At 44.0% G+C, this 13,147-nt stretch overlaps 2 protein-coding genes and 1 pseudogene across 2 annotated transcripts in view; 1 reads left to right on the forward strand and 2 right to left on the reverse strand.

The window, feature by feature from the left end:
- LOC104827550 (probable WRKY transcription factor 19) overlaps positions 1-2,650 on the forward strand; it is a 5,127-nt gene extending 2,477 nt beyond the window's left edge. The window contains exons 2-5 of the mRNA XM_010560727.2: positions 11-318; positions 427-738; positions 827-1,376; positions 1,914-2,650. Coding sequence (XP_010559029.2) covers positions 11-318; positions 427-738; positions 827-1,376; positions 1,914-2,650 — 1,907 coding nt within the window. The remainder of the gene's footprint in view (positions 1-10; positions 319-426; positions 739-826; positions 1,377-1,913) is intronic.
- Positions 2,651-3,954: 1,304 nt separating this feature from the next.
- LOC104827540 lies at positions 3,955-4,925 on the reverse strand (annotated as a pseudogene).
- Positions 4,926-5,868: 943 nt separating this feature from the next.
- LOC104827541 (plant-specific TFIIB-related protein PTF2-like) lies at positions 5,869-9,535 on the reverse strand. Its single transcript, XM_010560717.2, has 3 exons — positions 9,030-9,535; positions 8,339-8,468; positions 5,869-7,672 (listed from the first exon to the last, which is right to left on the reverse strand). The coding sequence occupies exons 1-3, from the start codon at positions 9,458-9,460 to the stop codon at positions 6,038-6,040; spliced, it is 2,196 nt and encodes a 731-aa protein (XP_010559019.1). The 5' UTR covers positions 9,461-9,535; the 3' UTR covers positions 5,869-6,037.
- Between the last annotated feature and the right edge of the window lie 3,612 nt (positions 9,536-13,147).

A 13,147-nucleotide genomic window follows, 5' to 3' on the forward strand; every position in this document is an offset into this window, starting at 1 on the left:
ATATTGAAAGTTAGCTACGACGGTCTAGAAGACAGAGAAATACAAAACATATTTCTTGATATTGCTTGTTTCTTCAAGGAGCAAGATAAAGATCACGTGACCGGATTGCTAGATGGTTGTTATCACGCTGCGTCTTATGGGTTAAGTGTTCTCGATGATAAGGCACTTATAAATTTAAGAAGGAACATGATTGAGATGCCAGATCCGCTGCAAGAGCTTGGTTGGGATATTGTCATACAAGAATGCGAGTCAGAGCCTGGGAGAAGGACTCGATTGTGGAGACCTGATGATGTTCACCGCGTTCTCAAAAGGAATAATGTAAAAAGAAATGCCACCATTCATTCCTTAGTATGCAAGTTTATGTCATTTTTCCTTCTGGCCCCCTTTATATTTCAACATGGTAAGAATGCTTTGCACTGACGGCAGTTTGGCTCTTTACAGGGTACAGAGGCAGTCAAAGGAATATACTTGGATTTGTCAAAAGTAATGAAGTTGGACATAAAACCGGATGTCTTCGAGAAGATGTACAATCTCAGACTCCTTAAATTCGATAACAGCAAAGGGGTAAACACTAAAGTGTGTCTGCCACATGGCCTCGAATCTCTTCCTGATGAGTTAAGGTACTTATGTTGGCCTGAATTTCCACTGAAGCACCTGCCCTCTGAATTTTGTCCAGAGAATCTTGTTGAGCTTGACATGAGACATAGCACTCTTAACAGGCTCTGGAGCGGTGCTCAGGTAGATGGAACATTCTTTTTGTTTGAATAAAAAGTAATCAATCGATCTTGAAGAGAGTAATCTGACCGACTATCATGTATCCATGCAGAACCTGGGTAGCTTAAAGATTTTAAATTTGGACTGGTCAGAGAAGCTGAAAGAATTGCCCGATCTATCAGGGGCCCAAAATCTTGAGCGGATTGATCTGTATGGATGCTGTCAGATTGATGAATTCCCTAAGATCCCAAAAAACATACAAGAAATAAATATGGGTGGGACCGCAATAAGAGAAGTGCCTTCTTCAATTCAACATCTCTCCAGACTTGTCAAACTCAATCTATTCCATTGTAAGAGACTCGAGAAGCTTCCAGATACTTTGAGCAATCTAGAAAGCCTTGAAGATCTGACTCTATCAGAAAGCAGAAACATAAAAAGGTTACCAGCCCTTCCGAGGAAAATAAAACTCCTTGACTTTGATGGTGTTGGAGTGGTAGAGCTTTCCCCCTCAATTGGTTCTCTCCACATGCTATCTCGTCTTGATCTTAGGTGTTGTGGGAACCTTATGTTTTTACCCAGCGACATTTGGAAGATGCAATCTCTTAAGTCCTTAAGTCTTTCTGATTGCTCAAAGTTGGAAGAAATTCCAGAAGTTCTGGAGAGTAACGAGTGCTTGAAAGAGATTATGTTAATTGTTGGATTTGGGTTTGTTTTGATAGAATCAAAACGGGTCTAGTCCGTGAGAAGCCCGGTAAATTTAAATCTGCAGAATATTAAGAGAATATTCTTATTTGAATTTGAAATTCAAATTCAAATTGGATTCAAATCCGCAGAAAATCTATCAAATATGATTGAGATAAGATTGAGATAATATCAAAATAAAATCAAATTTGAATTTTGAAATTCAAATTGATTTGTTTTGAGATTCTCCCCTCTACTATAAATAGGGGTCTTGGGTTAGCTCATAAAACACACACAGAAAAGAAACAAGCATTCTAGAGAAAAAGAGCATTCACATATTTGCTCATATCTCTCTCTGAGTTCGCTTGGTATTTGGAAAGCTTCTTCCAAATACGCGGTCGTTGTATCCTGGGAGTTCACCGTGCTCCAATAGCCTCGAAGCTTTAGAGGTGGCACGGAAATCGAACTTAAGGAAACTGTGTTTCACAGGCCTCGACAAAATAATTTTTTAATTTCAGGTACTTATCTAGAATCGCTCGAATTGCCGGAGTTTTGCCGTCGTCAACAACCGCCGTCCCCAACATTAAGCAGAACAGCCATAAGAGAATTGCCCTCTTCAATTGAAAGGCTTCTCAAACTTGAGTATTTGAAGGTTAACGACTGCCGAAATTTCTCTGTGCTACCGGCGACATTGTGGAATCTGGAAAAGTTAGGATCATTAGATTTTAGTGGAACAACCGTAAAACAACTGCCGCCCATTAAAGAGGAGACGACGAGGCTCACCGGCTTGCGTATTTCGGGATGTGATAGTCGAGACCCTGTGGCATTATCAGTTCCTCCCTTGTCGAGATTATGTTCTCTGACGACCCTTGAAATGTCGAATTTGCATATTGAGCAGATCCCTGAGGACATTGGTCGTCTGACATCATTGATAAAATTAGATTTGAGTCTAAATGACTTCAAAACTTTGCCTGCTAGTATCAAGCATCTTTCGAACGTGGGAAGTCTGGACCTAAGCTACTGCAGGGGGCTTGAATCATTGCCAGAGGACATTGGTTGTCTAACATCGTCGCGGAGCTTAAATTTGAGAGGAAATGACTTCAAAACTTTGCCTGCTTCTATCAAGCATCTCTCGAACCTGGGAAGTCTGGACCTAAGCTACTGCAGGGGGCTTGAATCATTGCCTGAGGACATTGGTTGTCCAACATCATTAAAAGGAGAAGAAATACCCAGTACTTTGAAATACGCTATGTAAAAAGATACAAATTCACCTTCTGTCCGGCGGCCCATAGCCACCGCGAGGACTACCCCGGCGACCATCATGCCCGTTATCGTCCCTCCTGCGCTTATAAGGCGGAGACCGGCGCGGAGGAGGTGAGTACCGTCGGTCTCGGTAAGGCGGCGGACTCAAGCTCGTCCGCCTCTTATACTCCCTCCGCGGCCGCGGGAGCGGCTGCGACGACGGCTGAGAAGAAGACGCCGGAGGAGAAGGCGGCGGAGAAGAGGTGGACATCTCCGGAGGTTGACAGTCGACGGAGTCGGTAGGACCGCCGGCAACATCGGCCATTGGAGAACACAAACGGAACCCTAGATGGAGTTGGGAAGCTTTCTCGAAGCTTTCTTCCCCCCCTTTTTTGTTCTGTTACTCGTCTCTGAGGTTTCCTTTTTTCTGGAAAAGAAGCTAAACTGGACTGGAGTGGAGAAATCGAAAAAACCCGAAACGGGTATTAATTAATTAACCCTCTTTGATTCCGGGTCGGGTTCTCTCAAATTGGGCCTAATAAAGGCCCAAAAATATAAATTATTTCAAAAAATTAACTGGGCCCATTGTAACCTCTGATTTCGGGTCAGGGAGTTATTAAAAATTAACTGGGGGTCAAAATATAAATTGTCCCAAGAAACACGTATATACGAAACCCTTTAACTTTTTTTCTTTTTTTTTGGTTAACGGAAGGTTCACCTGAGTCTTCGGCCTAACCTACATTTCTGGGTTCGGAAATAGCCCCGTTGAGAGAGACCCTACGAGCCACACCCCTCGAACGATAAATACATCCCTTCCTCCCCTTCAACTGTAATGTGATTCTTTTTCCATAAAGGAAACATGATTCTGCGTGGACTAGTGGTTCTTCATGCAGAAAGCTACGTGCATTGCGATATAAAACCCGCCAACGTTCTCGTGTTTCCATCCAAGACGGCGGGAGAGACATGCGAGCTGAAGATTTTCGATTTCTTGCATGCAGAAGGCTACGGCAGTCGGAGGAGGTCGACGTGTCCCGGAACGGCCGAGTATATGCCGGCCGAGTCGATGGGACCCAAGCCTCTCGGAGCTTGGGCTATAGACATATGGTCGTAGGGTGCGTGGTTCTTGGGAAGTCACACTTTTTCCAATTTTATTGTAAACAATGGATCATTTTGGACAGTTCCTATATGGAGATTTGAGTTTTCTCAATTATGTATACCTGCATATTGAATTATATTTTTACTGTTTATATTATTGGATATATAGATATATATATAATGGATTTGACTTTCAATCGCAAGTTCATGCAAAATCCAAGAATACCGTAAAACCTGCAACCAAACAGCCATTGTACTACGTCTTTTCTTTTCTTTTCTTTTTCTTAAAGAAAAGAAAACACAAAAGTATTTTTATCGCCAAAGACCCACTTCGTGACTGCACTTCGTCGACACAATCCTCGACTTTCTTGTCAGATTGTCCACCGTTAAATCACAGTTTATTTTAACGTTGACCGTTCCCAACTTAACGGAACCCACTTCAATCCCCACAGGAACTCTGATCCTCAGTTTAAACAGCACCGTTTTCTTGCCCTGCCAGTCTATCATTTCCTTCCGCATAGACCTCGTCAGCTGCATCTTCTCTCCCGTTACCGCCGTCTTAAACACCGTCACGTTTTTCGCCGGTTGGTAAAACGCCGGTAACTTGCCGTTACAGAGATCGAGATCGTTGTAATAAACGTCGACGGAGCTTCCTTTCTCGTAGTAAATCCCGATTTTTCCGTTACCGTTTTGTGATCTGATGGTAATGTCAACTCTCGGCGAGATCGGGGACGGTGACGTCACGTTGAAGCCTGAGATCGAGACCCCTTCGACGGAATACCGCGGCACTTCGGGACGGTAGACGAGGTAGAGTACGGAGGCGGAGATCCCGGCGAAGACGGTGAGGATGAGAATTCCAGCGACGAGGGAGCAGAAACAGCAGCGGCAACGACTGCGATTCGGTTTTTTCCGGGAGAGATATTGGAGGCGGTGAGCATTCTCCGGCGGTGGAACGCGGTAGATCTGATCCTTGGGGACTTGTATAACGAAAGTTCCCGGGGGAGGGGAGGAGTAGGTTTTCTCGGGAATTCGCCGGAGCTGAATTGGCCGGAAAACTGGTCCGAGGCGAGGCTCTCAGGCGGTGAATCGGCAGGATGGATTCGCTCCGCCATATCGGAGAATAAGAGCTCAAACAGTAACTGCAAAATCTGAAATTAGTGTTTATGAAAAAAAAAATTGAAATCTGATTTTACAAAAAAAAAAAAAAAAAATCAGTGAACGGAATCTGATAGAAGCGGTTATGCGGAGAAGCATTTATATGATAGCCCGGGAACTGAGCTGGCAATGCCGCGTGGACAAAGGGTTTTAAAAGGGAGCAGCAACTGTAGGGCCCACTTGAAATCCAGCGATATTTTTGTTTTGCAAAATTTAAAAAAAAAAACAAAAAAGACAGCCGTAAATGGAGACGTGATTGCATGAATCTGTCCAAACCAAAAGTGTATTCCGTGGGAAACCAATTTCTCTTATTGTAATGAATTATTAATTATTATGTTGATAATGATGTTGGAAATTGAACTTTGTTATTTAAGTTAGAATAAATTAACAAATCATCGAGAATACAAAGAATTAAGGCATGTTATACAAAAGTGTGTGATTTTATTCATTTATAATATTTTTAAATCATTAATTTGGACAGATTTATATACACAGCCGCCTTGCAACGAAAAAGGAAAAAATGTATACATGCATTGAAAAAAAAATGAATTGGTAATCTAGATACAAGTGCTTGCATATGAACTTAATAAGTACAATAAATTCGGAGATAATTAGATCTAATTTTCTTGCAACAAATTTTTTTCTAGGATGAATATGCGAATTTCCTTCCGAATTCATATTTTCAAAACCGTGGGCCGCCCGGTTATAAATAAATCTTGATAAAAACCTATATATTCAGTTGGAATGTAACAGGACAGTTGGAATAAAACGTATCAAATATAAATATGATTATATGCTTATTATTTTTGCAGAAAATCATAATAATAGTCAGAGAATAAATGTTTTTTGAACTATATAATTTTTGTTTCCGATTTACAGGATTACAGCCAATTACCTTGGAAGAAAACGCCGTTTGTTTTGTTCCCCGCTCATGACAACGCACATTCATAAACACTAGCATATAATGATAAAATAAGAAAATACAATACAATATAATACTATATTATACATGGAGAATACCATACTAATTACACATCACAATCGTAATGTTAATACAAAGGTTAAGCCATGGTTTGAAAAAACATGGAACCGAGTTAAAAATTGGTTAAAACCTGAGCTGAAATGACATTTTGATCCGAATATTCACATCTCATACCTCCCCGGACTGGAAAACATGCAAGTCCATCAAGGCTTTGTAATAACCCTTTTCAATCTCCTCATCTTTAACCCCGCGTAGAACGAGGGTCTCAATGATGAAATCCTCCCAATCGACATCACAAACCTCTCCCATCTTCCTCTTCTTCCCTCTATCCGCCTCGACATCGGTATCTGTGTCCGGACGAGGATGTCTTATCCGGTCGATATGCAACTTGGCCGCCTTTATTTTCTCTCTTCGTCTTTCCACTGCCTTGCAACCATTAATGTACGAAGGAGGCAGAGCCTCCAACCCCACATCTTTCTCCAATGCGTCCTTGAGCAAAAGCCTCTGGCTCATTTCTGATTTCCCTTTCCACCAATCATGATCATGAGAGTAATCCATCTCCAAACCCCTTCTCTTCGGCGGCCTATTGCTACTTTGACTTCGTTCCCCAGCAAGAACTTCATCCTTGAACTTGTTATACATCATAGCTAACCGCTCCACCGATATCTTACGGCCTTTGGAGTTATTCGAATGCGGCAGTTCGTTCCTACTTTCCCCTCCTACCTCCAAATTTTGCGATATATCATCTTGATCGGCAACACACCTAGTTTCTTTGCTTAGATTGTCCCTAACTACATCCTCCAATAAGAATGAATTTTTTTGTAATGGAATAGAAGAAGAAGAAGAAGAAGCATAATCCATGTCCCCGCCACGAACCAACTCGTCACCCCCTTTTCCCTCACGACTCTTTATCATAGACTTGGCCTCCATGTATCCAATTATCGACCCGGTGTGTTTCACAACATTCTTCATATTAACATCTTTCCCCCATGGCAAACCCTCTTGAGCAACTTTGACAAGCTTCTCCAATAGCTCCCTGTAGCGCTTTTTACAAGTGCTCAGCGCAACCTCAGCTTCTTTTGCCAAATCCTCAATCCTTATTTTCACACCATTCACTTCTGCAACAGTCACCAAAACAGCCACAACTAGAGGCAGTGGCCTCCTTCCGGTCGACAAGAACCACTTGAGAGAACAATTCATTAGAAAAACTCCTTGCTCCGTAATTTTCTCCTTCTTTTCCCTATCAACTCCGGTTAGCCTTGCATTATTCACCACCCTCATGAACAATCCCACAAGATCAAATTCTGGTAACTCCAATCGTAAATGCTCCACAACACGCTTGATCATGCTTCCCAACTCATACAAATCACAACCAACTGCAGCTGCTACTTCGTTCATAGGCAAAACATTCTTTGATTCTGTTCTCATCACAACATAACTACATGCACCGACCAAAACCTCAAACCAACTGCCCATCCCAAATTCTCCTTCGGTGATGTCTTTGATCCAATCCTTGATCTTATTGCATTTATCAGACACATTTAACCTCAATGTGATGTCTTCGATTACTTTGTTAGCTTCAAAGATTTTTTTATCTTTATAAGCAAGAACAGATCCTGTGCCGATGTATCCAACCCGGATATATGTACCTTGGGGCCCATTTAGGCCACCTAGTTGTGCATCATAGTTGTCGAACTCTTGTACTGTCCCACATTGGGAACAGATGATGTCCCCTGTATCTTTTTCCGGAACTAGATCACGGCTCTTGCATCTCTTGCAGGACATATCTGGAAGTAGTGGTACCTAAACCAAAAAATGTCACAACGACAGCAGATAGAAAAAATGAAGGCGACAAAGAATATTAGAAAAACAAAGCTTGATTGCTGCATCTCTCCAACCCCAAGGATGGATCCAAAGGACCCCTAACAGACAAATATAATTAAATGAGTATTAGTTCTACCGTAGCTCGAAATTTTTTGACTAGCACACTCTGCCACTAGGAATGTGCATCATATTCAACCAAAGATCATGAAAAACAGAATCCAACATGCTGTACAAGATACAGATATATTTTTCCAAGATCTAATACAATGTAATTTGACCAAATGCTTCAATTTCCCAACAATTGATCAATAAAAACTAGTAAACCAAATCCATGAACTGATAGCATACTAAAACATAGAACTGATGAATACAGAGATAGACCCGATTGCGGGTATCAGTGAATACATGTTTGAAACTAAATCATCAAACTGCAGCGACTCTAAAAGCAACAAACTTACGGAGACTCAAACATGAATTCCAAGCATCAAGGACAAACCTGCAGACCAGAGGACACAAAGCAAACCTCTACAGACATCAAAATCAACCAAGTGGTGCGCCTCACGGAAATAGATACGAGAGACAAAGACTAAGACGACAGATACACGAGGGACAAGATACACAGACGAAATATACACGAGCACGAACCTGGGAGAGATGAGACCGCGCCGAAGAGAGAGAAACGAATCGTGCCGGACAAAGAGAATAGGTCGACGGGAACGGAGCAGCGGAGACGCAGGTAGTGGACTCTGAGAGCGTGCGATCGACGGGCCAGCGGCTAGGGTTTTTCGATTTCACCGAGTCACAACAGAAGAAAAAATTGGAATGCTGATTAGAAAACCCAAATAATTTAAAAGGAATAAAAAAACTAAAAAAGGAGAGGAGGAAATAACAATGGTATAACAATAGAGGGGAAAAAATCTGAATGAAAAAAGGAGAGAAAAGAAATCTTTCAGCTAACCACACTTTTAAATGCAATTAAGCAACCTTGTTCAAGAACAAGATCAGAATTCTAATTGACATAGACAGACAACTGCGGCTGGGAAGCAAGGAAAAATTCAGTAGTAGATCAGTAGAACAGATTACCAATACACATAACACGGCAATTAATCTGGTCATTCTTACCATTCTATTTTCTGCTTAATTTTTTTCGTCATTTCTGTAGAACTTCCACCCACTAAAACTCAAACCTCGAGTCAAAATTATCCTTATTTACTTCAGAAATTATATGACAGGCATAGAAAAACTTGCATTTCAGACCAAACCATCAAGAACCCTCCAAAAGGAGAAGAAATACCCAGTACTTTGAAATACGCTATGTAAAAAGATACAAATTCACCTTCTGTCCGGCGGCCCATAGCCACCGCGAGGACTACCCCGGCGACCATCATGCCCGTTATCGTCCCTCCTGCGCTTATAAGGCGGGGACCGGCGCGGAGGAGGTGAGTACCGTCGGTCTCGGTAAGGCGGCGGACTCAAGCTCGTCCGCCTCTTATACTCCCTCCGCCGCGGCGGAAGCGGCGAACGCTCACGGTCCCTGTCATGCTCGTAGTAATCTCCGACGCCATGGCGATTCGGCGGTGGGCGGTCGATGTCCCCGTCGTTATGCCGTTCGTGAGAATCTCTCTCGCGGGGGCGAGCCGGCTGCTGGTCCTGCTGCGACGACGGCTGAGAAGAAGACGCCGGAGGAGAAGGCGGCGGAGAAGAGGTGGACATCTCCGGAGGTTGACAGTCGACGGAGTCGGTAGGACCGCCGGCAACATCGGCCATTGGAGAACACAAACGGAACCCTAGATGGAGTTGGGAAGCTTTCTCGAAGCTTTCTTCCCCCCCTTTTTTGTTCTGTTACTCGTCTCTGAGGTTTCCTTTTTTCTGGAAAAGAAGCTAAACTGGACTGGAGTGGAGAAATCGAAAAAACCCGAAACGGGTATTAATTAATTAACCCTCTTTGATTCCGGGTCGGGTTCTCTCAAATTGGGCCTAATAAAGGCCCAAAAATATAAATTATTTCAAAAAATTAACTGGGCCCATTGTAACCTCTGATTCCGGGTCAGGGAGTTATTAAAAATTAACTGGGGGTCAAAATATAAATTGTCCCAAGAAACGCGTATATACGAAACCTTTAACTTTTTTTCTTTTTTTTTTGGGTTAACGGAAGGTTCACTTGGGTCTTCGGTCCAACCTACATTTCTAGATCCGGAAATAGCCCCGTTGAGAGAGACCCTACGAGCCACACCCCTCGGACGATAAATACATCCCTTCCTCCCCTTCAACTGTAATGTGATTCTTTTTCCATAAAGGAAACATGATTCTGCGTGGACTAGTGGCTCTTCATGTAGAAGGCTACGTGCATTGCTAGGACTGGTTAGGACTTTGTTGGGGGCCATGTAGACTCGGTGTTATAGGTCTGATTAGACGTAATCAGGTCCGATTAGCCTTAAGTTAGGTCTGGTTAGACGTAATCAGGTCTTAAGGTAGGCTGTGTTTCGAGTCTAATAGGTCGGTTAGGCAAAATTATGCCTAGGGTAAGTCCAATCAGGTTTGTGCGAGAGTCTAAGAGGTCGGTTAGGTAGAAATATACCTTGTGTTAAGTCCAATCAGGTCTGGTCTAGAGTGTATTAGATCCGTTTAGGTAATACGTACCTAGGGAGATGTCCGGTTAGACTTTGTTTAAAGTCCGTTAGATCGGGTTTAGGTTGAGTGCCTAGGTTAAGTCCGGTCAGGTCGTGTTCTCTAGGTCTTGTAGGTCTGATTAGGTAGAGATGTACCTAAGTTTAGGACCGATAGACTAGAGTTTAGGACCTTTAGACTAGAGTTAGAGCGTGTTAAGCACGGCTAGGTAGAAATATACCTAGGGTTAAGTCCTCTAGGGTTCGGTCTCTTCCCTTAGGTCATGTTACATCACTTCTAGGGTCGGGTAAGTCTCTTCCGGGTAGAGTCGGTTTTAGACTCAGGTTTTATCGTCTTAGGATGATGGAATTAGATATTCTAGCTCGGTATACCCCGAAAGGGGGTATGGTGGAAGGACTAGGGGTCTCGGGCAAACCCGAGAAATCGGGTTGCAGGAGTAGGCCAAGGACCAGGTGGAGTGAGTTGTTCCGCGGGTAGGTTGGGATACTACATGGAGGATATGTAGATCCCGGATGACGAGGAAGGGAGAGTCCGAGGTAGAAGGACATATGACCTCGGAGGAGTAACCGAAGTTGCTTCGGTTCTCGGTGGTAGGTCAGGAGGTGAGGACTCCACATTTAGGTGGAGCTTCCTCGGGTAGGATGCTCAGGAGATGGTTTGAGCTGGGAGGTGTCGGGTCACCGGGTAGAGTCGGTGTAGGTTGGCGCTAGGAAACTCCCTCTCGAGGTGGAGCACGTGCACTCACGTGTCTCTTATTCTCGGTGGAGCATCGTAGATGACTAGGAGAGTCTTCACGGGACAAAACCGTGGGACAATCTTAGTTGGCAGGATAGGGTCCGAGGGTAGAAGTCGCATACTCATAGGTAGTATAGACTTTACGGGGATCCTGGGCTAGGTATCTAGCGGGTTTCGGTAGTATGACTCAGGTTAGTCTCGGGGAAAGTCGGGATAGATTTAGGAGACGGATAGACGTCGGGTATAATCCTCGGGTTAGCTAGCGGGTATAGTCTTGGACTTTACTAGGAGGATTAGTTAGACGGTCTAGGGAGTCATACAACCGAGGGTAGCGTTCGCCGATCGGGCAACGCGGGATAGGACTTCGGTTTGAGTCTTATCGGGGTGAACGTTCTAACACGTTTACCGAGTGTTTCAGGTATAGATGAGTTGATCGGTGGCGGGAAAAGGCGACGAGGCCACGAGGAGTCATCGACGGGAGCTTCATCAGGTTAAAAGGCAACGGCACATGACTAACACCGGGACAGGTAAGTCAGGTAAGTAAGGTAAGTTTGCTTTAAATTCCGACGAGAGTCGAAGGATCGACGAAAGTCGATCGGTGCCGGAATCGGCGAACCACTAGTGTTTATTATTTGTTATTATTTCCTTGCTCGTTCCTTTCTCCACCAAGGTGGAGATTGTTGGGCCCGCTCGGCCCAGCGGCCCGTTTTGGTGAAAAAGGAACTCGGCCTTTTTTGGCCGAAACGCAGCGTGTTATCCTAAGGGTTAATGAAACCCTAATGTTGGCGTGGATTGGAAGAAGCACGTGGCTCGAGGCGAAACTTCGAGAGAGAGAGAGAGGAAGACGATCGCAGAGGCGATCGTGAGAAGGAGGTAAGATCGCGACGGAGGAGGAGTCTTCCGGCGATGGAGAAGTTGGACCGGTGGCGGTCACCGAAGGTGAGTCGCGGAGAAGGTCGGTAAGTCTCTCGTCTCCTTGCTCGTGGTTTTCTCGGTGAGCCTCCGGTCTTGGTGTGGAGACCGCTGTGGTTCTCTCTTCTCTGTTGTATTTTCCGTTCTCTAGTGGATTCGTCGGACTCATTCCGGCCGAGATGTAGGCCCGAGATTTATCTCGGTAACCGAACTCGTAAAAACTCCGGTGTCTTTCGATTCTTGCACGAACGAGTGACGGAGGGAAACGGTGAGGACTCGATACACACTTCACATCAGCATCTCCTCTTGGTTATCCCTTTGAAGCCATCCGACAAGAACCCTAAACGCATCAAACTGACGGTTCTTCAGGGCGACGTGTACAACTGTCTCGCACTTGATCGTCAAATATTCGACGGAAGAAGGGCAAGCAGACAAGAGCTCGCTCAACAGGTTGAGTTCTCCTGTCTGAGCCGCGTAATGCAAAGGCGTCATCCCTCCTCTTCCTTTGATCCTTATCAAGTTACTATCTACGGTCATAAACCCTCTCACTGTCTGAAAAACGTTTGTTCTGTAGAGCCAAATGCATCGGGCTGAGGCCTGACTCGTTTAGCTTCTGAGCGTATTGGGGTTTCAAGTTCATCATCTCCATTGCGAAATGGGCATGCCCTTCTCGCGCTGCCACGTGGAGAGGCGTCTCACGAAACTCGGTTCGATCAAACTCGTCGAGAATGTTCCTGCTGTCTTTATTGGCAAGGCAATGGTACAGTGACTCGATATCTCCGTACTGAGCCGCAGAACCGATATTATCTTCATGATCCTTGGCCATTGTAATCGACGTCTCCTTCACGTTCATTCTGTTTTTTCATATATGGTTAGAAGATGTTGTTTTGATAATTGTGATCATTGCAACGTTCCTCTAAACGTCTTTTATACTTGGTGTAAAGGTCACCTTCTTTTCTTTTCTTTTTTTTTTTAACCTATTTCGTGTTTCCCTTTTGGGAATGACAAGTGATTCTGCATGTGCATGCATGGCCCTCCATTCTCTACATGAAATGTGAATCGCATTTTTCCTTAGATTTTGTAGATTTATTCATCAACAAAGAAGAAAAAGAAAAAGGTTATTGTCAATGTAATGTGTTTCGTATAACACAGAGTCGACCACCCAAGTTTGGGTGACAT

The sequence above is a fragment of the Tarenaya hassleriana genome, unplaced genomic scaffold, assembly GCF_000463585.1.
Source record: "Tarenaya hassleriana unplaced genomic scaffold, ASM46358v1 Cleome51, whole genome shotgun sequence".
Classification (NCBI taxonomy): domain Eukaryota; kingdom Viridiplantae; phylum Streptophyta; class Magnoliopsida; order Brassicales; family Cleomaceae; genus Tarenaya; species Tarenaya hassleriana.

Excerpts from the sequence above, each read along its gene's own strand:
- LOC104827541 (XM_010560717.2), bottom strand. The coding sequence starts at position 9,460 with ATGGCCGATGTTGCCGGCGGTCCTACCGACTCCGTCGACTGTCAACCT. Across the intron at positions 8,469-9,029 it reads TATGGGCCGCCGGACAGAAG|CCGCTGGCCCGTCGATCGCA; the intron begins GTGAATTTGTAT and ends GAAAAACCCTAG. Across the intron at positions 7,673-8,338 it reads CGCGGTCTCATCTCTCCCAG|GTACCACTACTTCCAGATAT; the intron begins GTTCGTGCTCGT and ends TTTTTGGTTTAG.